The sequence below is a fragment of the Bubalus kerabau genome, chromosome X (genome assembly GCF_029407905.1).
Source record: "Bubalus kerabau isolate K-KA32 ecotype Philippines breed swamp buffalo chromosome X, PCC_UOA_SB_1v2, whole genome shotgun sequence".
Classification (NCBI taxonomy): Eukaryota; Metazoa; Chordata; class Mammalia; order Artiodactyla; family Bovidae; genus Bubalus; species Bubalus kerabau.
This window is the reverse complement of record NC_073647.1, coordinates 102,074,156-102,101,636: the sequence shown is the minus strand read 5'-3', so window position 1 is coordinate 102,101,636 and position 27,481 is coordinate 102,074,156. Positions and strand designations below refer to the sequence as shown.

Here is a 27,481-nt window from a genome sequence, read left to right as displayed (position 1 = left end):
TGTTAACAGACTGAACTTCACTTGGGGAGGCAGAGCTTTGAATCCTTAAACAAGAATATAATCTTCCTCACAAATATGGGGCAGTAACATGAAAAACAAGGCAGGAAGACACAAAACATGCAAGATGAGTTAAGAGAACTACATATAGCACAGTATGACAGGAAAATAGTGCTTTGGACAGTGATGAGATAAAGGGTTACAGAAACATTCAGGGGCAGGCAGTGGAGGGATTTCCAACTTTTTTTTTTCTAAAGATCATCAATCTCCAAAATACTTGACTATACAATCAGAATATTTTCTGACCTTCCCACAATATATTTACATTTATAAATTACACAGAAGTACTGTCAAGTAAGAGAAAGGGAGAGAATATTACTCCTAGGATAACAGCATGAGCAGCTGAGTTGAGGCTGGTGCCATATATGGTGGTGGTGGTTTAGTCGCTAAGTGGTGTCTGACTCTTGCAACCCCATGGACTGTAGCCCTAGCCTTCCAGGCTCCTCTGTCCTTGGGATTTCCCAGGCAGTAATACTGAAGTGGCTTGCCATTTCCTTCTCCAGGGGATCTTCCCAAGCCAGAGATTGAATCCACTTTGGTGCATTGCAGGGGCCTCCCTGGTGGCGCTGGTGGTAAAGAACCCACCTGCCAATGCAGGAGATATAAGAGATGCTGGTTTGATCACTGGGATGGGAAGATCCCCTGGAGGAGGACATGACAACCCACTCCAGTATTCATGCCTGGAGCATCCCATGGACAGAGGAGCCTGGGAGTCTATGGTTCATAGGGTCACGAAGAGTGGAACACAAATGAAGTGACTTAGCACGCATGCATGCTCCTGCACTGCAGGCGGTCTCCTGCACTGCAGGCAGATTCTTTACTGCTGAGCCACTAGGGAAGCCCCGGTGCCTCGTACTAAGATTAGCAAAAAAGGAACACAATGGGCTAGCAGAGGGGGAGAGTGAGATCAATCTTGGACCTGAGCTGGAGTGTTTATGTCACATACTGATAGAGACGTCCAGCTGGCAGATTAATATATGATGCTGGAGCTCTGAGAGAAGGCTAGGACAGACCAAGGATTGAGAGGCAATAGCATTTCAGTACTAGCTGAAGCCACCATAATAAACTGGATGGCTAAGAGAACACAGAGCTTGAAAGAGGCATCAAGTGCACGGTCAGTGGGTATACCAACATGACATGAAGATTGAAAAGGAGTTGGGGGGCTCCTGTGGGACAGAGAAAGCCTCTCGTTTCTTTGTCATGCAGTCCTGTTCCAAAGTAAATCCCAGTACCAAAGCTGCAATCTTGCAGTAGCAGGCCCCTCAGACTCTAAGGGAGAAGAATCTCTTCTTTGGGCAGAGGACTAATGTTCTGAAGAGCTTTAGAAGGATCCCCATTGCCTTTTTTATAACCTATCACAACTTGGACCCAAGGGCAAACCTAGTTGTAGAAAGTGAATGCCAGGGTAGAGGTGAAAGCCCTAACTGTCCAACTAGAGGAAGGGGAAGCCCTGGGAACAGAGGTGTGGGGAAGACTGCCCTAATAATATAGCTTCAAAATACATGAAGCAAAACTAAAAAAATCTGGAAAAAAAATAGGACAATCCACAAACATGGCTGCCAACCTTTATCACCTCTCTTAGTGATTAAAGGAACTAACTAGTAGACAAAAAAAAAAAAATCAACAATGATATAGAAAACTGAATGCTACCAATCAACCAATTGATTTTGTAAAACATTTCACTCAAAATTGAGAGATTAACTGTTTCTTCTAGAACACATGAAATGTTCACCAAGTTTATGATCCATATCCAGGATCATAAAACAAATCCAAAAACAATCAAAGGGTCCACTGGGTACCAAGGGAAATTGACATGGAACAATCAACTCTGAGATATATCCTAATTAAAACTATTAGAATTTAAAGACAAAGAAAAAAATTCCTCAGGGCCTCCAGGCAAAAAAAAATTAGATTGGCATCAATTTCTCAAAAACAACATACAAAGCAAGGCAATACAGTAGTTTCAAGAAACTTAAGAAAATACAAATTAAGGAAATTATATCCAGCCAAAGATATAAGGACGACAGAGAAACCCTTCAAATATCAAGGGTTTTAGGAAAAGTTGTAAATATGCCAGAATATGTGTGCCCTTCATAAGGAATTTGCTAGAGCTGCACTAATATGGTAGCTACATACCATATGTGGCTATTTAAATTTTGATTAATTAAAGTGGTAGAAAATTTAAAATTCAGCTCTTCAGTCACACTAGGCACATTTCCAGTGCTCAGTAGCCACATGTGGCTGGTTACAGTATTAGACAGCACAGATACAGAATATTCCCATCACTACAGGAAGTTTTATTGTATACCACAAGCTGGAATCAAGATTGCCCAGAGAAATATCAGATATGCAGATGACACCACCCTTATGGCAGAAAGTGAAGAGGAACTAAAAAGTCTCTTGATGAAAGTGAAAGAGGAGAGTGAAAAAGTTGGCTTAAAGCTCAACATTCAGAAAACTAAGATCATGGCATCTGGTCCCATCACTTCATGGCAAATAGATGGGGAAACAGTGGAAACAGTGTCAGACTTAATTTTTCTGGGCTCCAAAATCACTGCAGATGGTGAGTGCAGCCATGAAATTAAAAGACGCTTACTCCTTGGAAGGAAAGTTATGACCAACCTAGATAGCATATTCAAAAGCAGAGACATTACTTTGCCAACAAAGGTCCATCTAGTCAAGGCTATGGTTTTTCCTGTGGTCATGTATGGATGTGAGAGTTGAACTGTGAAGAAAGCTGAGTGCTGAAGAATTGATGCTTTTGAACTGTGGTGTTGGAGAAGACTCTTGCGAATCCCTTGGACTGCAAGGAGATCCAACCAGTCCATTCTGAAGATCAGCCCTGGGATTTCTTTGGAAGGAATGATGCTAAAGCTGAAACTCCAGTCCTTTGGCCACCTCATGCGAAGAGTTGATTCATTGGAAAAGACTCTGCTGCTGGGAGGGATTGGGGGCAGGAGGAGAAGGGGACGACAGAGGATGAGATGGCTGGATGGCATCACCGACTTGGTGGGTGTGAGTTTGAGTGAACTCCGGAGTTGGTGATGGACAGGGAGGCCTGGCATGCTGCAATTCATGGGGTCGCAGAGTCGGACACAATTGAGCAACTGAACTGAACTGATACTAAACAAACAGGGCTTCCCCGATAGCTCAGTTGGTAAAGAATCCACCTGCGATGCAGGAAACCCCAGTTCGATCCCTGGGTTGGGAAGATCCCCTGGAGAAGGGAAAGGCTATCCACTCCAGTATTCTGGCCTGGAGAATTCCACAGGATTGCAAAGAGTTGGACATGACTAAGCAACTTTTTTAATATATATACACTAAATAGTGAGCTTTAACCAAAACAATGAATGGGAAAATTTTGGCCAAAGGACTGACAGTAAGTATTTCATATATTTAACTGCAAAGCTAAGACTAAAAAATAATTTTAAAATGCAACTAAAACTGAACAAGATCATTGACTATTGTATAGGACACAGATGGGAGACAAATTAGATAGTAAAAGATTAATAAAGAAAAAAAGTAAAAGGGAGGGGATATATGTATACTAATAGCTGATTAACGTTGTTGTATAGCAGAAACAACACAACACTGTAAAGCAATTATCCTCCAATTAAAAATAAATTTTAAAAAAAGAAAAAAAAAAGGTAAACTGGTATAGCCATTATGGAGAACAATGCAAAGGTTCCTCAATTAAACTAGAACTACCATATGATCCATCAGTCCCACTTCTGGGAATATATCCGAAGGAAAGGAAATCACTATCCCGAATATTCATTGCAGCATTATTTGCAATAGCCAAGATATAGAAACAACATACATAAGTGTCCATCAACAGATGAATGGATAAAGATCTGGTATATAAACAATGGAATATTATTCAGTCATGAAAAAGAAGTAAACCCTGCCATTTGCAACAACAGGGATGAACCTGAAAGACATTACAAGTGAAATAAGTTAGACAGAAAGACAAATACTGAATGATCTCACTAATACGTGGAATCTAAAAAAAAAGTCAAACTCAGAAGCAAAGAGAGAATGGTGGTCACCAAGGGTGTGGGGGAAAGGTGAGAGATATTGGTCAAAGAGACAAAGTTACATTTATGGAGAATAAATAAAGTTATATTTATGGACAATAAATAAAGTCTAGAGATCTAATATACAAGCATGATGACTATACTTAATAATATTCTACTGAACAATGGAAATATGCTAAGAGAGCAAATTTCAGATGTACTCATCACACACAAAAAATTGTAACTGTAGTGAGATGATAAGTTAATTAAACTCAGTAATCATTTCACTATGTATATGCATAGCAAATCATGTTGTACACCTTAAATATATCAGATCAGATCAGATCAGATCAGATGAGTAGCTCAGTCGTGTCCGACTCTTTGCGACCCCATGAATGGCAGCACACCAGGCCTCCCTGTCCATCACCAACTCCTGGAGTTCACTGAGACTCACGTCCATCGAGTCAGTGATGCCATCCAGCCATCTCATCCTCTGTCGTCCCCTTCTCCTCCTGCCCCCAATCCCTCCCAGCAGCAGAGTCTTTTCCAATGAGTCAACTCTTCGCATGAGGTGGCCAAAGTACTGGAGTTTCAGCTTTAGCATCATTCCTTCCAAAGAAATCCCAGGGCTGATCTCCTTCAGAATGGACTGGTTGGATCTCCTTGCAGTCCAAGGGACTCGCAAGAGTCTTCTCCAACACCACAGTTCAAAGGCATCAATTCTTCGGCACTCAGCCTTCTTCACAGTCCAACTCTCACATCCATACATGACCACAGGAAAAACCATAGCCTTGACTAGACGGACCTTTGTTGGCAAAGTAATGTCTCTGCTTTTGGATATGCTATCTAGGTTGGTCATAACTTTCCTTCCAAGGAGTAAGCATCTTTTAATTTCATGGCTGCAGTCACCATCTGCAGTGATTTTGGAGCCCAGAAAAATTAAGTCTGACACTGTTTCCACTGTTTCCCCATCTATCTCCCATGAAGTGATGGGACCGGATGCCATGATCTTCGTTTTCTGAATGTTGAGCTTTAAGCCAACTTTTTCACTCTTCACTTTCACTTTCATCAAGAGGCTCTTTACCAAATGAAAATGATATAAAAGCAGGGATTGAAATCCTGATACCAGACAAAGCAGAATTCCAAAAGCAATTATATGAGATAAAGGAGGATACTTTGTAATGTTAAAAGCCCTGTTCACAACAAAGATATAAAAATAAAGATATTTGTAAATTTCTAGATGCTCAGGCCTATGGGCAGAGCTGCTGGCCAGGCTGCCCCACCTATTTAATTGTGGGGCTGAGTGGGGAGCATGTGGCTTCTGCCCTATTGCAAGTCATCTCATCTGTTGGCACCAGAGGTGTACCACAGCAATGACTCAGTCACCTAGGTCATATCCCGATTTCCAGGCCTTTTCTAGCCTAAGCAGTAATCACTCTCCCCCTTTCTATTACCTGTGCCATCAACTAGGAGAACGTGACTGTGTTAATGGCTCAGATTTCTCTAATCCAAACTCTTACCATTCGTCCTTGGTAAGCAAGGGTGTCTGGCATCTGTTGGTGGGCTTCCTTGAGTTCTGCCCAATTGCCATGTCCAAGCCAGGAGGACTAAAACATCTGCTTGAATGTGCTGTGGATAGTGCTCCTAGGCTCCTTGGGGCCCCTTTTCAGACTAAGACGCTTATTGGCCCCAGGACCTCATGAATCAAGCAAAGCCAAAACAGACACAAATTAGCAAGAGAGAAAAAGGAACATTCTGGGAAGGAAGTTGATAATGATGTATAGAAATGGAATTCTCTGTTCTGGGCTCTCACGAAAGGAAGCCTAGTTGCTCAGGGGACTTTTGGGGCAACACCTTCTGGAAAGGCCTTATTACATCCATGGGAAATTCATGGGGGTCAGGGAGGCTTAGATTTCTGCTATAATTTTTGCCCCTCATTAATCAGTGAAGACTTGGGCAAATCCATTCTCCTTGTGAGTCTCAGTTTCCCCAATAATAATATATGGGTGGCATGGGCGTACATTAGGCTTCCCTGATGGCTCAGCGGTAAAGAATCTTCCTGCAATGCAGGAGATGAGAGTTCGATCCCTGGGTCGGAAAGATCTCCTGGGGGAGGAAACGGTAACCTACTCCGGTGTTCTTGCCTGGAGAATCCCCATGGACAGAGGAATCTGGCGGGCTACAGTCCAAAGTGTTGCAAAGAGTTGGACATGACTGAGTGACTAAGCACACACACACAGCACATGGGCATAGATTTGACTAGACTAGTTTCCATATGTAAGAGAGAAGACTGGGCTAGCAGTGACCTATGGAATTTTGTCAACTACCTAAGTCCAGCACGCCCCACCCTATTCTAATTCAGTTGGACTTGGGGGGAGTTCTGTTGTGGTTCCCAGCATGACTGATGTATTAGACCTCTTCCTGTTCTACTGTGACTAATGGCTACGTTCGCTGTGACCCCCTGGGGAGTCCTTAGCAATACTGGAGAGAGCCATTGGTGGAGGGAGTCTCTAAAGACCTTTCTTAGATCATCAAGAAAACTGCCTTGGTCAGCTCCAGTGCTATTCTCTGGTCTGCTTGGGCGCTGGGGTTGTGCATAGTGAATGGCCCTTCTTTGTTCCTCATTTCTGTTTAGAGTAGATGGAAATCTGATAGACAAGAGACATTTGTGCAAGTCTTTTGGAGGATGCTGTAGACAAGCTGCTAGCTCTGTACTGCCTCTACCCTGACTGGATTCTGGGCCCCAGTGACCGTGTTCCTCTTCTCTCTGGATAATTCCTAGACTTTGGCCTGTATGACTTTTGCAGGCCAGACCTAGCCAATAGGAACAAGTGGCCTGAGGTAGCACTTTCTAGTCTGCAAATTCCTTCTATCTCCATTATTTTCTAAAAGGCCCCTGAAGCAGTTGGGCAGAATGGATGAATTTATCCCAACTTTACAGATAAGGACATGGAGGCAGTGAGAAGTGAAATGACTTGCTCATGGTGATCTAGAACATTGACTGCAAGTCAGTATGGGTAAGAGGATCGGCAGGCTGGGGTGAAAGATGTGGTGTAACAGAATACTACTAATAATTTTCCAAACACAAAATAAATAACATAATTGATATATGCCAGGCACTAGACACTTTAACTGCATTATCTTGTGTAATGCTTATCTTAACTGTATGAGGTTGACATTATTGTATCTGCATTTTCAGATAAGAAACCAGAGCCTCAGAAAGGTTAAGACTCTTGCCAAAATTCACACAACCAGGTCATTAGACTTCAAATCTCTTGCTTTTTCTGTTGCACTTGGAGTGAAGCTGCTGTTTTGATGTACGTTGGGGTGCTAGGAGTTGAATCTCAGCAGCAGACCCAAAGTCAGAGCATGCTAAAGCTAAATTGGACCTCTGGCTACCTCTTTATCCTACTGAGCCCAGCCAAGCTTCCCAGCTCCAAGCCCAGGTCAGAGGCCCTTGTGAGCCCAGGGAGCAACTACTTTCCCCCATTCCCACCTCTAGCCTTGGATCTCTGGGAATTGTTCCCAGCCAGGTGAGCCTATCCCTTCTCCTATTTAAACCTGCTAATAAGCAGCCTGGGGGAAAAAAGTTAACTAGCAGAGTGAATCAATAGATGTGAGCTTGGAGAACTGGGGTCTGGCCACTCAGACCTTCACCATCAATTGGAGCATTTCCCTCATGAACAGTTAATTGCAAATCATTTAACAGTCACAGTGAGAAACAGTCTCGTTTTCTGGAAGAATAATTGCTGTCTGATGAGCTCTTGAAGGCTACTCTCCTCTGTTTCTTCAGTTTCTCTCCTGCTTTTCCACTTCCTCCCTCTCGACGCCAGAACATATTTTCTCTCAGCCCATGGAGAACCTCATGAGATTTCCAATGGGCTCCTATGTAGAACCCAGTGCCAACAGGAAGTGGATGCTCTGTCTGTCCACAAATGCTGTGATTAAAATTAATATTTATGTCCTTCAAGAGGCAGAAAATGGAATGGACATCCATGTCCATCCACAAACTCAGATGTGGGTGAGCAAGAAAATAGTCTTTGTTTTATTTAAAGTAACTGAAGTCTGACTCCAAACCTCCCATTCTAGCAGAGAAGCAGAAAATTCCATGTTTTTCATGACTGGGGACCCACTTAAGGTTGGCACTGAAATCCAAGGGGTACTTGTATTGAAATTAAGGCAAGGGCAAATAATCTCTAATCTATTCCAGTCACCACGATATCCTCATTTTCCATGCCTGCAGTGATGGAAGAGAAGCTGAGAGCCCCAAGGTCCTAGGTCCTGCCTCCCTCTGGGTACCTTAAAACCATCTCCTCCCCATCTTTGAGGCACTACCCTAAGCAGTTTTTGTGCTTCTCTACTGCCCCAGACTTAGGAGCTCTCCATTCCCACGTGGGGCTGGGAGTGGGAGGGATCCCTCTTCATTTTTTTTTTCTTTCAGGACTTTTCCTTGTCCTTTATGATTATATATCAATGGTGTTTTCATACTTTTATAAAAGAGTGATGGGTTCAGTGATGTCGCTTTCTACACTGTGAAATCCATCTTGCAAGAGGTATTTTAAGGGCCTGGTTACCTCCATGTAGCGGGGGTATGGGGTGTGGGGATATAGAGGGGCAGCAAACAAATAAACATGAATATTTCCAGAAATTACCCTGCCACAAAATACTGCTTTATTGAAGGAAAAAATTATTTCACTGTCCTACAATTTAGGACACCAAGATTTTAGTCCCTGTTCTACCTACACTTGATGGAAACTTCATATCTCAGAGCCTCAGGTTCTTCATCCTTAAACGAGTTGGAGAACACAGAATCTCAGACTGTGGTCCTTTCTTCACCCTTTCCTTTTTGATGCTTAAATTCTTCCTATATCATCTATCTTGCTCCTACTCACCTCCACTGCATAGATTCCTGGGGCAGTTTTAATGCCTAAGATGTCCCTATTTACGTTGAGTTGGAATAGGCCTACCTTAGTCCCTGGGAGTCACACAGATCTATTTGCTATCTACTCTCTTTGCCCCATAACAGTCCTTCCAGATCTGAAGGCAGAGATGGTATTCTTTGGTTCAACAAATGTTAAGTACCTATTCTAGGTGCTGAGGGTCCAGCAGTGAATAAGCAAGATAAAAAAAAATCCCTCTCCCCATACCCCCCGCTTATGGGACTTACTTTTTTCTTACTTTTTTATTGGCAGATAATGAAGCAAAATAAATAAAGTTATCATATGTCAGATGGTGATAGTTACAATGGAGGGAAAGAAAGGAAAGACAGGAGGTTCCAATTTAAAATAGAGTGGTCAAGAGAAGACTCACTGTGCAGGTCACATTTGAGAGAAGAACTGAAACCTCAAGCAAGGTAAGAGAAGATAATAAATACCAGGAACAACCATGAGTCCAGTGTACCTGAAGTGGAGTGAGTGAAGGGATGAGGTCACAGAGGTAATGTTGGAGTGAGGGAGATGAGAAGACTGTTGAAAAGACTTTGACTCCTGTCCTGAGTTAGAGGGGAGCAGAGAATGACACGGAGAAGGAAATGGCAACCCACTCCAGTGTTCTTTCCTAGAGAATCCCAGGGACGGGGGAGCCTGGTGGGCTGCCGTCTATGGGGTCGCACAGAGTCGGACACAACTGAAGCGACTTAGCAGCAGCATGCACAAAGTAACACAACAAAAGCCTACATAAGCTAAAAACTACAGGGATACAAGAAGAAATAGAAGTTTTCTCTAGTGGAAGACTTTTAACATACTATTCATAGAAGTAGGCAGATTAAGTAAACAAAAAAGAAATAGGAAATGCTATAAAAGAGCTAATCAATTAAGGTGGGACTTGAGGGAGTGGGGAGGAAAGAAAGAAGGAAGGAAGGAAGGAAAGAAAGGGAGAGAGAAAGAAAACACTACATCCAGATCATACAGAATATACTTTTTCTCAGGTGTACATGGAACATTCACAAAACATGATCATATACTAGCACACAAAGAAAACAATCTTGGTAAGTTTAAAATAGAAATATGACAAATAACACTAATTATAAGCAATAAAGAAATTTAATAATTAAAAATTGACAAGCTTATTCTAAAATTAATAAAGAAATAAAACCACATGATTTAGAATAAATGAAACTATTTTGAAAAAGAAGAAAAAAGTTAGAGGACTTACATTATCTCATTTCAAGACTTATAATGCTATAGTTTTCAAAACAGTGTAGTATTTTTGTAAAGATATACATGAGACAAAATAGAATTTAGGAATAGATTCACACATATATGACCAACTGATGTCTGACAAAGGTGTCAAGAATATTCAGTGGGGAATGGATAAGCTTCTGAACAAATGTCTCTGGAATAATAAGGCAGTCACATCCAGAAAAACTTCAGAATTCCTATAATTGCCCTCTGCTCTTCCCCAGTAGTATATTGGACACCTTCCAACCTGGGGGGAGCTCATCTTCCAGTGTCATATCTTTCTGCCTTTTCATACTGTTTATGGGGTTCTTGCAGGAAGAATACTGGAGTGGTTTGCCATTTCCTCCTCCAGTGGACCATGTTCTATCAGAATTCTTCACAATGACCCATACATTTTGGGTGGCCCTGCATGGCATGGCTCATAGCTTCATTGAGTTATGCTATCCCCTTCACCACAACAAGGCTGTGATCCATGAAGGGGAAGGATATTTACTGAATTGTTAAGACTGATTATCTCCAAAAGATGAGTTTATGAGGACTTTTCAAATTAAAATTTGTATGTTTCTATTAAGGTTGTGTTTACCAGGTTTCTCCACTGTAAAGTTACCAGTTTCCCTATGTAATAAGTGAGTAATCTGTAGGAATATAACTTGAAACTATGTAAACACTTTGTTCCTCGTTAAACTTTCATCCAATAGCCTTGGCATCCATCAGTGATTCTTTCTTGGCTCAGTTATTACTAACTACAGTGGTTGCAAAAGGTTATTTTTCTAACTCCATCATTTGTTCCATATTACTATTTGGAGTGCATGCGTGCTTAGTTGCTCAGTCGTGTCCAACTCTTTGCGACCCCATGAACTGTAGTCCACCAGGGTCCTCTGTCCATGGGATTCTCCAGGCAAGAATACTGGAGTAGGTTTCCATTTCTTTCTCCATACAATTTGGCATTGGGCCTTAAAGAAGAGCTTTCCCATCTCCCTCATTCAATCATTTATTATCAGTATGAACTCATGGTTTATCTTAGTCTCTAGCCAGGCTCAACACCCAGATGGGCACCCAAAGGCCGTATGGACATATATAGGTAAAGAAACTTTTCTGGGACTCTTTGACATGAAAGAATAATGCACTGTGATTTCAAAATCTGTTGGTCAAGTCCTAACAAGGGCCACAGTTAGGTTAGAAGGCTACAGGGATGCAACAGTTGATGGAATTAAAGTGAAAGTTTGCAGGAAAATAGGAATATTTGAATAGATTTTAAGTGAAGTACATCTCCTTCATCTAAATGAATTCCTCAGATGGATATTATATCTGGCAGGGGAATACTTCTATCTTGTTGTTGTTCAGTCACTCAGTCATGTCCAACTCTTTGCAACCCCATAGACTATTTTTCACTATCTCCTGGAGTTTGCTCAAACTCAGGTCCATTGAGTTGATGATGCCATTCAACCATCTCATCTTCTGTCATCCCCTTTTCCTCCTGCCCTCAATCTTTCCCAGCATCATAGTCTTTTCAAATGAGTCGACTCTTTGCATCGGGTGGACAAAGTATTGGAGCTTCAGCTTCAGCATCAGTCCTTCCAATGAATATTCAGGGTTGATTTCCTTTAGAATTGACTGGTTTGATCTCCTTGCTGTCCAAGGGACTCTCAAGAGTCTTCTCCAGCACCACAGTTTGAAAGCATGTATTCTTTGGCGCTCAGCTTTCTCTATAGTCCAACTCTCACATCCATACATGACTACTGAAAAAAACCATAGTTTTGACTACATGGTTTGAATTCAGGTGAATTCTTAAATAGGTTTTTAAAATATATATATACCATCAAAAACTAAAAGTGAAGTAAGTACGTACAAGCTGTTTTATTTATTTTACCATGTGCACTCAGAACCCTCCCTTTTCACCTGTGTATATTTCTATATTTGCATTTATTTTAGTTTAAGACTCAGTCATCCCTTAGTAATTGGAGTAACTAAAATAGCAAATGTAGTTGCTATTGTGTGTTCCTGGGTGGCACATGAAAAAGGTGGATGGCTCAGGGAGACTAACAGCAGACCATCACTAATTAATTAGTATCACCATAGCATCAGTAGTTCCTAATTTGGTTTCAGAGTGGAAAAACACAGAAGCTAAAGGAAACTGGTTCTCAGTGACTGATCCTACAAATGTTTTTTTCCTTTATCTCAACATAGGAAAAGAGTCAACTGCAGTTTGTTTTCATGCAAGAAGGTCCGTACTGCCAAAATGTTATTTGAATTCACCAGCTTCATAATTCAACTGTCATAATTTAGTTAGAAGGGAATATACAATGGAGAAAAGACAATCTCTTTAACAAGTGGTGCTGGGAAAACTGGTCAACCACTTGTAAAAGAATGAAACTAGAACACTTTCTAACACCATACACCAAAATAAACTCAAAATGGATTAAAGATCTAAATGTAAGACCAGAAACTATAAAACTCCTAGAGGAGAACACAGGCAAAACACTTCCCGACATAAATCACAGCAGGATCCTCTATGACCCACCTCCCAGAATATTAGAAATAAAAGCAAAAATAAACAAATGGGACCTAATTAAAATTAAAAGCTTCAGCACAACAAAGGAAACTGTAAGCAAGGTGAAAAGACAGCCTTCAGAATGGGAGAAAATAATAGCAAATGAAGCAACTGACAAACAACTAATCTCGAGAATATACAAGCAACTCCTGCAGCTCAATTCCAGAAAAATAAATGACCCAATCAAAAAATGGGCCAAAGAACTAAACAGACATTTCTCCAAAGAAGACATACAGATGGCTAACAAATGCATGAAAAGATGCTCAACATCACTCATTATCAGAGAAATGCAAATCAAAACCACAATGAGGTACCATCTCACGCCAGTCAGAACGGCTGCTATCAAAAAGTCTACAAGCAATAAATGCTGGAGAGGGTGTGGAGAAATGGGAACCCTCCTACACTGTTGGTGGGAATGCAAACTAGTACAGCCATTATGGAGAACAGTGTAGAGATTCCTTAAAAAACTGGAAATAGAACTGCCTTATGACCCAGCAATCCCACTGCTGGGCATACACACTGAGGAAACCAGAATTGAAAGAGACACGTGTACCCCAATGTTCATCACAGCACTGTTTATAATAGCCAGGACATGGAAGCAACCTAGATGTCCATCAGCAGATGAATGGATAAGAAAGCTGTGGTACATATACACAATGGAGTATTACTCAGCCATAAAAAGAATACATTTGAATCAGTTCTAGTGAGGTGGATGAAACTGGAGCCTATTATACAGAGTGAAGTAAGCCAGAAAGAAAAACACCAATACAGTATACTAACGCATATATATGGAATTTAGAAAGATGGTAACGATAACCCTGTATGCAAGACAGCAAAAGAGACACAGATGTATAGAACAGTCTTTTGGACTCTGTGGGAGAGGGCGAGGGTGGGATGATTTGGGAGAATGGCATTGAAACATGTATATTATCGTATGTGAAATGAATCACCAGTCCAGGTTCGATGCACGATACAGGATGCTCGGGGCTGGTGCACTGGGATGACCCAGAGGGATGGTACAGGGAGGGAGGTGGGAGGGGGGTTCAGGATGGAGAACACGTGTACACCCATGGCAGATTCATTTTGATGTATGGCAAAACCAGTACAATATTGTAAAGTAATTAGCCTCCAATTAAAATAAACAAATTTATATTAGAAAATAATTTAGTTAGAAGGGATTTGGACTTGATGCAGGTCCCAAGTATATTTAATAATATACTACACTGATGATAACATGATGATATTAGAAACTGAAGATCAAGCTAAGATTGACTTAAATGCAATAGTGACACGTACAATCAGCAGAGGTTAGTTGATAAATCCAACAAAAATCTAAGGGCCCACTTGAATGGTGAAACTCTTAGGACTACCCTGGGTAGGAGCCACACATGACATTCCACAGGAAACAAAAAATGAACTGCTATTGCCAACCTCTGCTACTAAGAAATGCAGCACCTGAGCAGGTCACTTGGGTTATGCAGGATGCATGTTCCACATGTGCAAACATTGCTAGTTCCTCTCTATCAAATGACCCCAAAGAAGGCCATATTTGTATAAGGGCCTGAAAAAAAGTAAGCTATGTCTGAATCACAAAAAGCAGTAGCTGTCTTGATGTCTTTGGGCATCCTGAACAGAATGCTGCTGACAACAGGCAAAAGTGGAATTCAAAATGGAAAACTTATATTATAAAAAGAAACACTGCTGCAATAACTCAATTCTGTCTTCTGATGGTTCTTCATTTCTTTCTTTATAAGTCAGTTCCCTGTGGATGCTCCTGGAGAAAAAGCATGGCTGTTTGCTGCACAGTCAAAAATATCAACTACATTTATGATGCACTCTCCCAGTGGAGACATTTGCACACTGCTAGAGACAGTACTTTATCCATACTTTGTCATCTCAACATTTATTAGCAATTTCTTATTCAGTAATGCTCCTTCTGCTCAGACTTCTTTGATAAATCATCAGAACCCTCAAATTGTGTACCATCTAGCAACTCAGAGAAAAACAGAACCAGCCAGAAAGGAGTGTCAGAAAAGCAGGCAGAAGACTTCAAAAAGGAAGGGAGATAGATTAAGGACTCGATGACGGTCAAGATGAAAACACTTGGAATGCAAATTCCATGTGCATGGATGGACTCCCCATGACGGTGCAAGACTAGTACAATATGTGCAATAAGTATTGCATTTCTCTTACAATTTAATTCATCTGAAATTCTACTGGGATGTAGGATTACTTTATGTTTTCCAACTAATCTTTATTTTAAAGTGTCTTTAATACTGTTTAGTGGATGTGGGTTAAAACTGTCTAATTCAGAAAAGTCAACAGATAAAATAAGGAACAGGTTGTGAAGCCCTTGCATATAGCAACCAATTGTTAGAAGCCTAAAGAATCTAAAGGTCTTATATGTAAAATAGATAAACAAGGTCCTACTGTATAGCAAAGGAAACTATATTCAATATCTTATAATAATGCAATCTTGTAATGAAAAAGTATATATATATATATATATATATAAAATATATATACACGAAACTGAATCACTTTGCTATACATCAGGAACTAACACAATATTGTAAATCAACTTCAATTTTTACTTATCTATTTATGACAATAGATTTTAAATTTTTATTTATTTATTTTTGACTGTGCTTTGTGTGGGCTTTCTCTCATTGCGGTGAGCAGGGGCTACTCTTCGTTGTGGTATGTGGGCTTCTCGTTGTGGTGGCTTCTCTTGTTGCAGAGCACGGGCCCTAGGCACATTGACTTCAGCAGCTGCAGCACACAGGCTCTGTAGTTGCACCTTGTGGGCTCTAGGGAACGAGCTCAGTAGTTTTGAAACATGGACTTAGTTGCTCCGCAGCATGTGGAATCTTCCCAGACCAGGGATCAAACCTATGTCCTCTGCACTTGCAGGCAAATTCTTATCCTCTGCACCACCAAGGAAGTCCTATACTTCAATTTTTTAAAAAAATGAATCTAAAGGTCTGACACAACTACCTTCCATCAGCTTTCTTATGTAGTATTTTATGCACCGAGTATCCCTGTGCGCTCAGATATCATGTTTTGTTTAGAAGTATTTTGGTCAAAAATGCTTAAGCCCATACAAAGTGACTGGTATACCACTGAGTAATTTGACTCTAGGTCAGATGAGTTAATTATCCAATCAGAGGATAATTTATGCTCAGGCTTTCTCCTGCAATGCAGGAGACATGGTTTGACCCCTGATCTGGCAAGGTCCCCTGGAGAAGGCAATGGCAACCCACTCCAGTATTCTTGCCCGGGAAACCTCATGGACAGAGGAGCCTGGCAGGCTATGGTCCATGGAGTTGCAACAGTCAGACACGACTTAGTGACTAAACAACAACAATGAATAATTCTGCACTTATAACTTAGATGAAATGAAATGAAGCAATTCATAAAAAAAAAAACACAAATAAACACAAGTCATCCAATATGAAACAGATAATTTGTTGAGTAGCCCTATAACTATTAAGGAAAATTTATCCATAATTTAAAGCTCACCAAAGAATCTAAAAATAGTAGGTCTATGATATGTATTTTATAACTGATTCACTTTGCTGTACAGCAGAAACTAACACAACATTTTAAAGCAATTATACTCCAATAAAAATTTTAAAAAATAAAAAATGAAACTCAACCCCCAAAAAAGGTATCTCTGGCCAAACGGTTTCCCTGGAGAATTTTACCAAACTTTTAACAAAAAATTAACACAACTACATGATCTCTTGCAGGAAACAAAAGAGGAAATAACTCTTTCATACTCATTCTATGAGGCTAGTATTTTCCTTGGATAGGTAAAAAGAGGCCCCCAAAAGATATCCACATCCTAATCCTTGGAAGCAATCAATATCACCTTATATGGCAAAAATATAAGGGTCTTTGCAGATGTGATTAAGAATCTTCAGATAAGGAGGGTATCTTGGATTATCCATGTGGCTTCTAAATGTAACAAATATCCTTTAGGAGAGGGAGGCCAAAGAAGATCTGATGCACACAAAAAGCAGTGATGTGAAGACAGTAGAGAGAGATTTGAGGATGCTGATCATGAAAACTGAAGGGATGAAGCCACAAGCCAAGGGACAGTTGCAGCCCCCAAAAGCCGGAAGAGGCAGGGAACAGATCCCCCAGAGCCTCTGCAGGAAGTAAGCCCTGGCAACACCTTGATTTGGGCCCAGTGCACTATGCTTATTTTGGATTTCTGGCCTTCAAAACCTATGAGAGGAAAAAAAAAAAAAAAAAACTATGAGAGGATAAATTTCTACTGTTTTAAGCCACTAAGTTTGTGGTAATTTGTTGCAGCAGCCACATGAAACTAACACATTCTGTGATTACAAAATCAGATAAATATAGTACAAAAAACAAAACTACATAACAATAGCACTCATGAATATAGAGGCAAACATTCTTGACAAAATATTAGCAAAAATAATTCATTAATATATTAAAGGAATTATACACTGTGACCAACTAGGGTTTATTCCAGGGATGCAAGACAGGTTCAATATTCAAAAACCAATCCATGCATGCAATCCACCATATTAACAGGATTTTTTAAATTAAAGATATATATATAGATAGATAGATATATAAGTTTGATATTCTTTTTTATTTTTTAATTGAAAGATAATTGCTTTACAGAACTGTGTTAGTTTCTACCAAATATCAACATGAATCAGCCACAGGTATACATATGTCCTCTCCCTCTTGAACCTCCCTCCTATCTCCCTCCCCACCCCACCCCTTAACAGGATTTTAAAAATCACATGATCATATCAATCAATATAGAAAAAACACTTGAAGAAATACAACATTCATTCCTGCAAAAACTGGAATAGAAATAGAAATACAGAGAAACCACCTCAATTTGATAAAGAGCATCTAAAACAAAACTACAGGTAACATTATACTGGGTTGGCCAAAAAGTTCGTTTGGGTTTTTCTGTAATAAACTTTTTGACCAACCCAATACTTCATGGTAAAAGACTGAAGACCAAGAACAAGACAAGAATGTCCATTCTCATGACTCTTATTTAATATAGTGCTGGAAGTTCTAACCAGTGCAACAAGGCAAGAAATTAAAAGGCATACATAATAAAAAGGAAGAAATTAAACTTTTCCTATTTTCAGATGACAAGGTCATAGGAAGCATAGAAAACCACACAAAAACCAAGTGTATTTTTATATGTTAGCAATGAAAATGTGGACTCCAAGGCAAAAAAATATGAAACCATTGATAATTACTCATAAGTATAAAATGCTTAATTATAAATCTAACAAAACCAAAAAAGCAAGACCCAAGTACTGCAACACACTGGCAATCTTGAAAAAGAACAACACTGGAGGCATCACACTATCCAATTTCAAACTCTTGAACAATGAGGGACTGGAGTATCAATGCACTGTGCAGTTGAAAATCCATGTAGAATTTACAGTTGGTCCACTGTAAACTTGGTTCCTCCTGACCCCCAGTTTCTCTGTTTCCAGAGATTCAACTAATTGTAGATTGTGTAGTACTGTAGTATTTACTGTTGAAAATAATCCACTTATAAGTGGACCCACACAATTCAAACCTGTGTTGTTCAAGGGTCAACTGTATATTACAAAGCTACAATAATCAAAACAGTTTGGGAGAAAACTATAATTCAAAAAGATACATGCACCCCAATGTTCACTGAAGCACTACTTACAATAGCCAAGACATGAAAGCAAACTAAATATCCACTGACAGATGGATAAATAAGATGTGGTATATATACAACAGAATATTACACAGCCATGAAAAAGAATGAGATAATGTCATTTGAAACAATATGGATGGACCTAGAGGTTATCATACTAAGTGAAGTAAGCCAAAGACAAATATCCTATGATATCACTTATATGTGGAATCTAAAAAAAAAAAAAAAAAAAGATACAGGGAGTTCCCTGGTGGCCTAGTGGTTAGGACTCAGCACTTTCACTGCCATGGCCTGGGTTCAATCCCTGGTTGGGGACCTGAGATCTTCCAAGCCTTGTGGCATGGCAAAAAAAAAGATACAACTGACCTTATTTACAAAATAGAAACAGACTCAAAGACATAGAAAACAAACTTATGGTTACCAAAGAGGAAAGAGGGGAAGGGATAAATTAGGAGTTTAGGATTAAAACAGATAACCAATAAGGACCTACTGTATAGCACAGGGAACTATACTCAGTATTTTGAAATAACCTATAAGGGAAAAGAATCTGAAAAAAATTATATATATTTATATACACATGCACATATATATAACTGAATCACTGTGCTGTACACCTGAATCTAACACAATATTGTAAATCAACTGTACTTCAATTAAAAAATAAAAATTAAATAAATAAATTTAGTGAATTAAAAAAAAACAGTATGGTACTGGTATAAAAACAGACACAAACAACAACAGAATGGAATAGAGAGCCCAGAAATAAGCCCAGGCATACATGGTGAATTAATTTATGACACAGAACCCAAGAATATGTAATAGGAAAAGAACAATATCTCCAAAAAATAGTGTTAGGAAAACTGGACAGCCACATGCAAAAAAATGAAACTTTAGAGCACTGTCTTACACCATACAAAAAACTAACTTGAAATGGATTAAAGAGTTAAATGTAAGACCTGAAACCATAAAAACTCCTACAATGTATGGGCAGTAAGCTCCCTGACATCATTCCTGGCAATGACTTTTTTGGATCTGACTCCAAAAGCAAAGGTAATAAAAACAAAAATAAACAAGTGGGACTACATCAAGCTAAAATTCTTCTGCACAGCAAAGGAAACTATCAACAAAATGAAAAGGCAACCTACTGAATGGGGAAAAAACATTTGCAAATCGCATAGCTGATAAGGGGTTAATATCCAAAATATATAAAGAACTCATATAACTCAACAGCAAAAAAACAAACAATACAATTTAAAAAGGGACAAAGGATCTGAATAGACATTTTTCCAAAGAAGTCATACAGATGGCCAATAGGTACATGAAAAAATGCTCAAAATCACTGATCGTCAATGAAATGCAAATCAAAACCACAGTCAGCTATCACTTCACACCTCTTAGGATGCCAAAAATTATCAAAAGGACAACAAATGACAAGCGTTGGTGAGGACACAGAGAAAAGAGAACCCTTGTGCACCGTTGGTGAGAATGCAAATTGGTGTAGTCAGTATGTGAAACAGTATGGAGATACTTCAAAAAATTAAAAATGGAACAATCATATGATCCAGCAACTCCATAACTGGGTATTTATCTGAAAAAAAATGAAAATACTCACTTGAAAAGATACCTGTACTCCCATGTTCACTGCAGCATTATTTACAATAGGCGAGATATGGAAGCTACCTAAGTGTCCACCCAAAAGATGAATGGATAAAGAAAACATGAGATAGATATAGATATATACACATACATAATGAAATATTATTCAGCCATGAGCAAGAAGGACATCCTGCTGTTTGCAACAACTTGGATGGGCCCTGAGGGCATTATGCTAAGTGAAATAAATAGGACAGAGAATGATAAATAGTGTATGATCTCACTTATATGTGGAATCTAAAACCAAAAAAACAAAACAACCAAGCTCATAGATTTAGAGAACAGGTTGGTGGTTGCCAGAGGTGAGAGGAGGGGGTAATATGCATGAAGGGAGTCAAAAGGCACAAATTTTCAGCTAAAAATAAATAAGTCATGGGGATGTAATGTACAGCATGGTGACTACAGACAATAATATTGTTGTATTGCATATTTGAAAGCTGTATGGTGATGGATGTCAACTAGAATTATGGCGATCATTTAACAGTACATACAAATATCAAATCATTATGTTGTATATCTGAAACTAATATAATATTGTAAGTCACTTATACCTCAATTTAAAAATAAATAAGTAAAAGTGTGGTATTGGTAAAAATAGACAAATTTATCAATGGAACAGAGAGCAAGGAAATAGACCCACACAAAAATAGACTACTGATCTTTGACAAAGAAACAAAGGCAATTCAATGGAGAAAGGATAGCCTTTTCAATAAATGGCATTCAAACACTTCAATATCCACACACACACACATACACACACACACACAAATCCAGACCAAGTCCTTACAACTTTCACAAAAATTAACTCTAAATGGATCTTAGACCTATATGCAAAATGCAAAAATATAAAACTTCTGCAAAATAGGGACTTCCCTGGTGGCCTAATAGTTAGGACTCCAGGTTTTCATTGCTGTGGCCCAGGTTCATTCCCTGGTCAAGGAAATGAGATCTTGTAAACTGCATGGTGCAGCCAAAAAGAATGAAAGAAAGAAAACTGCAAATAACAGGAGCAAGTCTAGAATGTCTAAGTGACTTTGGGTTTGGCAACGTTTTAAAATATAACACCAAATGTACATTACATGAAAGAAAAACTGACAAATTGGATTTTACTAAAATTAAAAAATTCTGCTCTTTGAAAGGCACTGCTTAGAGAATAGAGAGACATGCCCAGAACAGGAGCAAATATTTGCAAAACACATATCTGAAAAAAAAAAACACATATCTGATAAAGGACTTGTATTTAAAATATATCAATACAAAGCACTCTTAAAATCAACAATAAGAAAACATACAATCCCATTAAAAATACGCAAAAGATGTGAATAGACACTTGACCAAAGAAGATATACAGATGGGAAATAAGCATGTAAAACCATGTTCAACATCATTTTTCATTAGGGAATTTCAAATTAAAACAATGAGTTACCACTACACATTTATTAGAATGGTTAAAATCCAAAAAACTGGTAATACCAAAAGCTGGCAAAGATGTGAAATAAAAATGTTCATTTGTTACTGGTGAAAATGAAAATGGTGAAAAATTTTGAAGACAGTTTGGCAGCTTCTTACAAAGTCTTATCATATGACCTACAATTGCACTCCGAGTTATTTACCCAAATGAACTGAAAACTTCTGTACATACATGTTTGTAGCAGCTTTATTCATAATCATCCAAAACTGGGAACAACCAAGATGTCCTTCAATAGGTGAATGGGTAGGCAAATTGTGGTACAGCCCTCCAATGGAATATTATTCAGTGATAAAAAAAATGGAGGAACTTTAAATGCAAATTGCTAAGTGAAAGAAGCCAATCTGAAAAGGCCACAGACAATACGATTCCAAATACATGACATTTTAGAAATGGCAAAACTATAGAGACAGTAAAAAAAGTCAGTGATTACCAGAGTTTCAGGCAGAGGGAGAGGAAAGATGAATAGCTAAGCACAGATGAAACTGTCCTGTATGAACTGTAATGATGGAAACATGTCATTGTGCATTTATCAAAACCCATAGAATATGCAACACAAAGAGTGACCCGTACTGTAAACTGTTGAATAATAACATATCAATATTGGTTTATTTAACAAATGTACCACACTAATGCTATCATCTCAATTATTCTGTAAATCTAAAACTGTAGTAAAAATTAGGTCACTTAATTGTTTTAACACTTTTAGCATATAATCCAGCAATGGCACTCACGTTCATTCATTCGATACAAAAACCTTACACAATCATAACATCCTTATTTGTAACAGTCAAAAACTGGAAACAACCAAGATATCCTTCAACTCTTGACTGGTTAAGCAAACTGCAATAAATCCATACCATTGAATGTTATTCAGCAATAAAAAGGAACAAGCTATTCATATATGCAACAATCTGGATGAATCTCCAGAGAATTATGCTGAATAAAAAAACAGCCAGTCCCAAAAGGTTACATACTGTATGATTCTATTTATATAACACTTGAAATAACAAAACTATAGAACTGGAGCACAGATTATGGGTTGCCAAGGGTTAAGGAGGGAGAGCAGGAGAAGGGAAGTGGGCATGGCTATTAAAGGGCAACATGATGGAAATGTTCTATGTCAATATCCTAGTTGTGATATTGTACCAAGATTTTACAAGATGTTATGATGGGGGAAACTGGGTAAATTGAATCTACAGTTCAGTTCAGTTCAGTCGCTCAGTCCTGTCCGGCTCTTTGCGACCCCAAGGACTGCAGCACACCAGGCTTCTCTGACCATCACCAACTCCTGGAGCTTACTCAAACTCATGTCCATTGAGTCAATGATGCCATCCAACCATCTCATCCTCTGTTGTCCCCTTCTCCCTCCCGCCTTCAATCTTTCCCAACATCAGGGTCTTTTCAAATGAGTCAGCTCTTCACATCAGGTGGCCAAAGTATTGGAATTTCAGCTTCAGCATCAGTCCTTCCAATGAATATTCAAGACTGATTTCCTTTAGGATTGACTGGCTTAATCTCCGTGCAGTCCAAGGGACTTTCAAGAGTCTTCTCCAACACCACAGTTCAAAAGCATCAGTTCCTCGGTGCTCAGCTTACTTTATGGTCCAACTCTCACATCCATACATGACTACTGGAAAAAACATCGTTTTGATTATATGGACCTTTGTTCATAAAGCAATGTCTCTGCTTTTTAATATGCTGTCTAGGTTGGTCATAATTTTTCTTCCAAGGAGCAAGCGTCTTTTAATTTCATGGCTGCAGTCACCATCTGCAGTGATTTTGGAGCCCCAAAAAGTGAAGTCTGTCACTGTTTCCATTGTTTCCCCATCTATTTGCCACAAAGTGATGGGACCAGATGCCATGATCTTAGTTTTCTGAATGTTGAATTTTAAGCCAACTTTTTCACTCTCCTCACTTTCATCAAGAGGCTCTTTAGTTCTTCTTTGCTTTCTGCCATAAGTGTGGTATCATCTGCACATCTGAGGTTATTGATATTTCTCCAGGCAATCTTGATTCCAGCTTGTGTTTCATCCCCTCCAGCATTTCTCATGATGTACTTTGCATAGATGTTAAATAAGTAGGGTGACAATATACAGCCTTAACGTACTCCTTTTCTGATTTGGAACCAGTCTGTTGTTCCATGTCCAGTTCTAACTGTTGCTTCTTGACCTGCAGACAGATTTCTCAGGAGGCAAGTCAGGTGATCTGGTAGTCCCATCTCTTTAAGAATTTCCCACAGTTTATTGTGATCCACACAGTCAAAGGCTTTGGCATAGTCAATAAAGCAGAAGCAGATGTTTTTCTGGAACTCTCTTGCTTTTTCAGTGATCCAGCAGATGTTGGCAATTTGATCTCTGGTTCCTCTGCCTTTTCTACAATTATCTCAAAATTAAAATCTGTCTAAAGTAAAAAAATTTTGTCTAAAAAATTAAAAAAAGAGAAAAATGGGAAAAGTAGGTGCCTCTTACTTACCTCAAATGATCCACCAGGTTGTCCTGGAACCAGGGCAGGAAACCTCTGGGGTGACTTCCCATTAGCTGGCATGTTGACTCTGGATACCAGTCCACCTTCCAAAGCTTGAGAGGTGTGTGTATATGGGCTGCAGTCAAAATAAATGGAAGATCCTGCAGCCTCCATTAAGGGGAAAGCTCAACAGCTCCACAGACATACCAACAAATCCTAAAAGGACAGTATCCATGTCATCAGTGTCATTCCACATTCACCCCACGAAGTTCAGCAATTCCCTCTCTGAGCATTATTATGGAAATAATTAATAATAACCTCTGAGCAGATTACGGAAATAATCATGCTACTTGGAGTCAAATTAATGAGCTCAAAGGGGTGCTTCACATTTTACCCGACAAGCCTATCCCTCAATTCCAGGTTCAAGGCCGATCTGGGTTTGGGGAGAAAGTAGACCTGAAGCAAGTGAATGGTGCTGAAGTCCCATGGGATAGGCAGGGGAAGGACTTGTCCATGGGGTCCTGGTGGGTGACTGTGGAAGCAGAAAACCTGGAAACTTGGTAATCTAAATGAAAGGGATCTTTTTTGCCCATTTTAATTACTTTGCCATTCTGGGTGAAAAATCTCTCTTAAATTCTTTTACAAGGGTACTTCCCTGGTGGTCCAGTGTTTAAGAATCTGCCTGCCAATGCAGAGGACACAGGTTTGATCCCTGGTCAGGGAACTAAGATCCAACATTCCCTGGAGCAACTAAGCCCATGCACTGCAAGTACTGAGCTGGCACCCATGCCAACGTGACACAACAAAGATCCTGTGTGCCACAACTAAAACCTGAAGCAGCCAAATAAATAAAAATAAAATTTAAAAAAGGAGAGGATTTGGAGAAAAGGGAACCTTCTTACACTGTTGGTGGGAATGCAAACTGGTATAGCCACTATGGAGAACAGTGTGGAGATTCCTTAAAAAACTGGAAATAGAACTGCCTTATGACACAGAAATCCCACTGCTGGGCATAAACACTGAGGAAACCAGAACTGAAAGAGACATGTGTACCCCGATGTTCATCACAGCACTGTTTATAATAGCCAGGACATGGAAGCAACCTAGATGTCCATCAGCAGATGAATGGATAAGAAAGCTGTGGTACACATACACAATGGAGTATTACTCAGCCATTAAAAAGAATACATTTGCATCAGTTCTAATGAGGTGGATGAAACTGGAGCCTATTATACAGAGTGAAGTAAGCCAGAAAGAAAAACACCAATACAGTATACTAATGCATATATATGGAATTTAGAAAGATGGTAACGACAACCCTGTATGCAAGACAGCAAAAGAGACACAGATGTATAGAACAGTCTTTTGGACTCTGTGGGAGAGGGAAGAGGGAGGATGATTTGGGAGAATGGCATTAAAACATGTATAATATCATATAAGAAACGAATCACCGGTCCAGGTTTGATGCTGGATACAGGAAGCTTGGGGCTGGTGCACTGGGATGACCCAGAGGGATGGTATGTGGAGGGAAGTGGGAGGGGGGTTCAGGATGGGGAACACATGTACACCCGTGGCGGATGCATGTTGATGTATGGCAAAACCAATACAATATTGTAAAGTAAAAAAATAAAATAAATAAAAATAAATAAAAAATATTCTACAGGGAAGTTCTTAGCCTGTTCTTTCTAGAAGACGGTTCAACATTAATAATATTTATTAAATCAACAAATTAGAGGGGGAGGAAACACACTGCTTTTAACTTACACCAAGAAAAAGGCATTTGACACAAGTCAGCAGTCATTACTAATAAAAACTCAAAATTAGGGAAGAAGTTAAATCACTTAAATATCACAAAAATTATTTACAAAAATATAGCTCTGAAATACTATGCTAAAAAGTAAAATGATGAAGCAGCTGCCATTAAAATTAGTAAAAAGATAAGGATAGCCAATACAATTCAAAATTTTCCTGACTCTAGCGCACATGAAAGATGAAATAATCAGAATAAATATTGCAAAGAAATGAAAATATAGCTTTCTTTGTCAGGGATATGATTTTATACATAGAAAACCTACCAGACACTACCAGAATTCATAGGGTAATTTGATACAGGACTGGATACAAGATAAAGTTATAAGAGCAGATAGTTTTTTTTCTGTTTAATAACAATAATCACAAGAAAACAGAAAAAAAAACAGTAATAATAACAAGAAAATATAAAAGTATGTAAAATGAACAAGAGCTATATCTAAAAATTTTTAAATTAAAAAATTGATATAGTCACACAAACAAAAAGAGTAATTAAAACGGAAGAAAAGATTTAATTACAATTCAACCCTCCCAAAAGCATTATAGCAAAGAATAAATGAAAAATAAAAATTAAACACAAAGCTCAATAATAATAAGATGGTGTCTAGAACACTTTGCAGAATGCAGCTAAAGAGATTCTTAAAAGGGAAATTCATGCTTTTAAATGTTTTTTAACAAAGAAAGGTTGGACATTAATAAATTAACAACCAATTTAAGAAGTTAGATAAAAGAGAAAATAGTACAACTAGAAGGATTTACGGAAACTGAAAACAGAGGTACATCAGGGAGGATCAACAATACCAAAAGGTGGTTCTTGGGAAACGCTAATAAAACCAGCAAATCTCTGGGGAGACTAAGGAAACCATCTAAACACACATACACTATTAGGACTTGACAACAGATGCAGCAAGAAATCTAAACTGACTACCTAAGAAGCCTCCATTAAACAGAAAAAAACTATCTGCTCTTATAACCCGAAAGATTCTCATTCATCAGACTCTTTAATTCCCCACCAACTGACCCCACAAACTGACAGTCTGCAACTCCCCAGAGCCAACAAAGCCATCACCTCACCGCGCGCCAACAAGACTTAAAACAGTCTGAGGGCCACTTCCGTTTCCTGTCCTCACCTCTGCCACTGCCCCTTCTGGGGCTGTTAATTTTGCACACAATCACACAAGAGCTCTGAGACAGTGGTCCACTCACTCTGAACAATGTGCAGTTAGAGACCTGCAGAGACTTGAACCATGAGCAGCAGTAACGGGCGAGGAACATGGCTGCGCCGAGGTGTTCCACTATGAGGGCAGTCATCTTAGCGTCTTTTCCGTACAGTGGGCTGTTCCATAGAAGGCGACGGCGGGGGGCGTCGCTCATGCGTAGAAACTTGGAACTGGGTTCTATGGGTCTGTGCAAAATTTACAGAAGCAGAGGTTCCAAACCGCATCACAGAGGAAGGGGAGATGTGTCCAGATCTTCAAGGGAGGTACCACTAAGAAGGGGGAAGAAAGGCAGGATCACAGTTTCCTCTTGGGAGATATCACTGGATGAGAGAAGGAGTCAGGGTGGTACAATCTCCTCCTTGAG

The 27,481-nt window shown here is 39.3% G+C and overlaps 1 protein-coding gene across 1 annotated transcript in view; it reads right to left on the bottom strand.

The window, feature by feature from the left end:
• Positions 1-27,227, bottom strand: part of ZNF157 (zinc finger protein 157) — a 33,419-nt gene extending 6,192 nt beyond the window's left edge. The window contains 2 exon segments of the mRNA XM_055563349.1: positions 24,098-24,304; positions 27,104-27,227. Of these exon segments, the coding sequence (XP_055419324.1) occupies positions 24,098-24,262 (165 nt within the window). The 5' untranslated portion in view covers positions 24,263-24,304; positions 27,104-27,227.
• Positions 27,228-27,481: the final 254 nt, after the last annotated feature.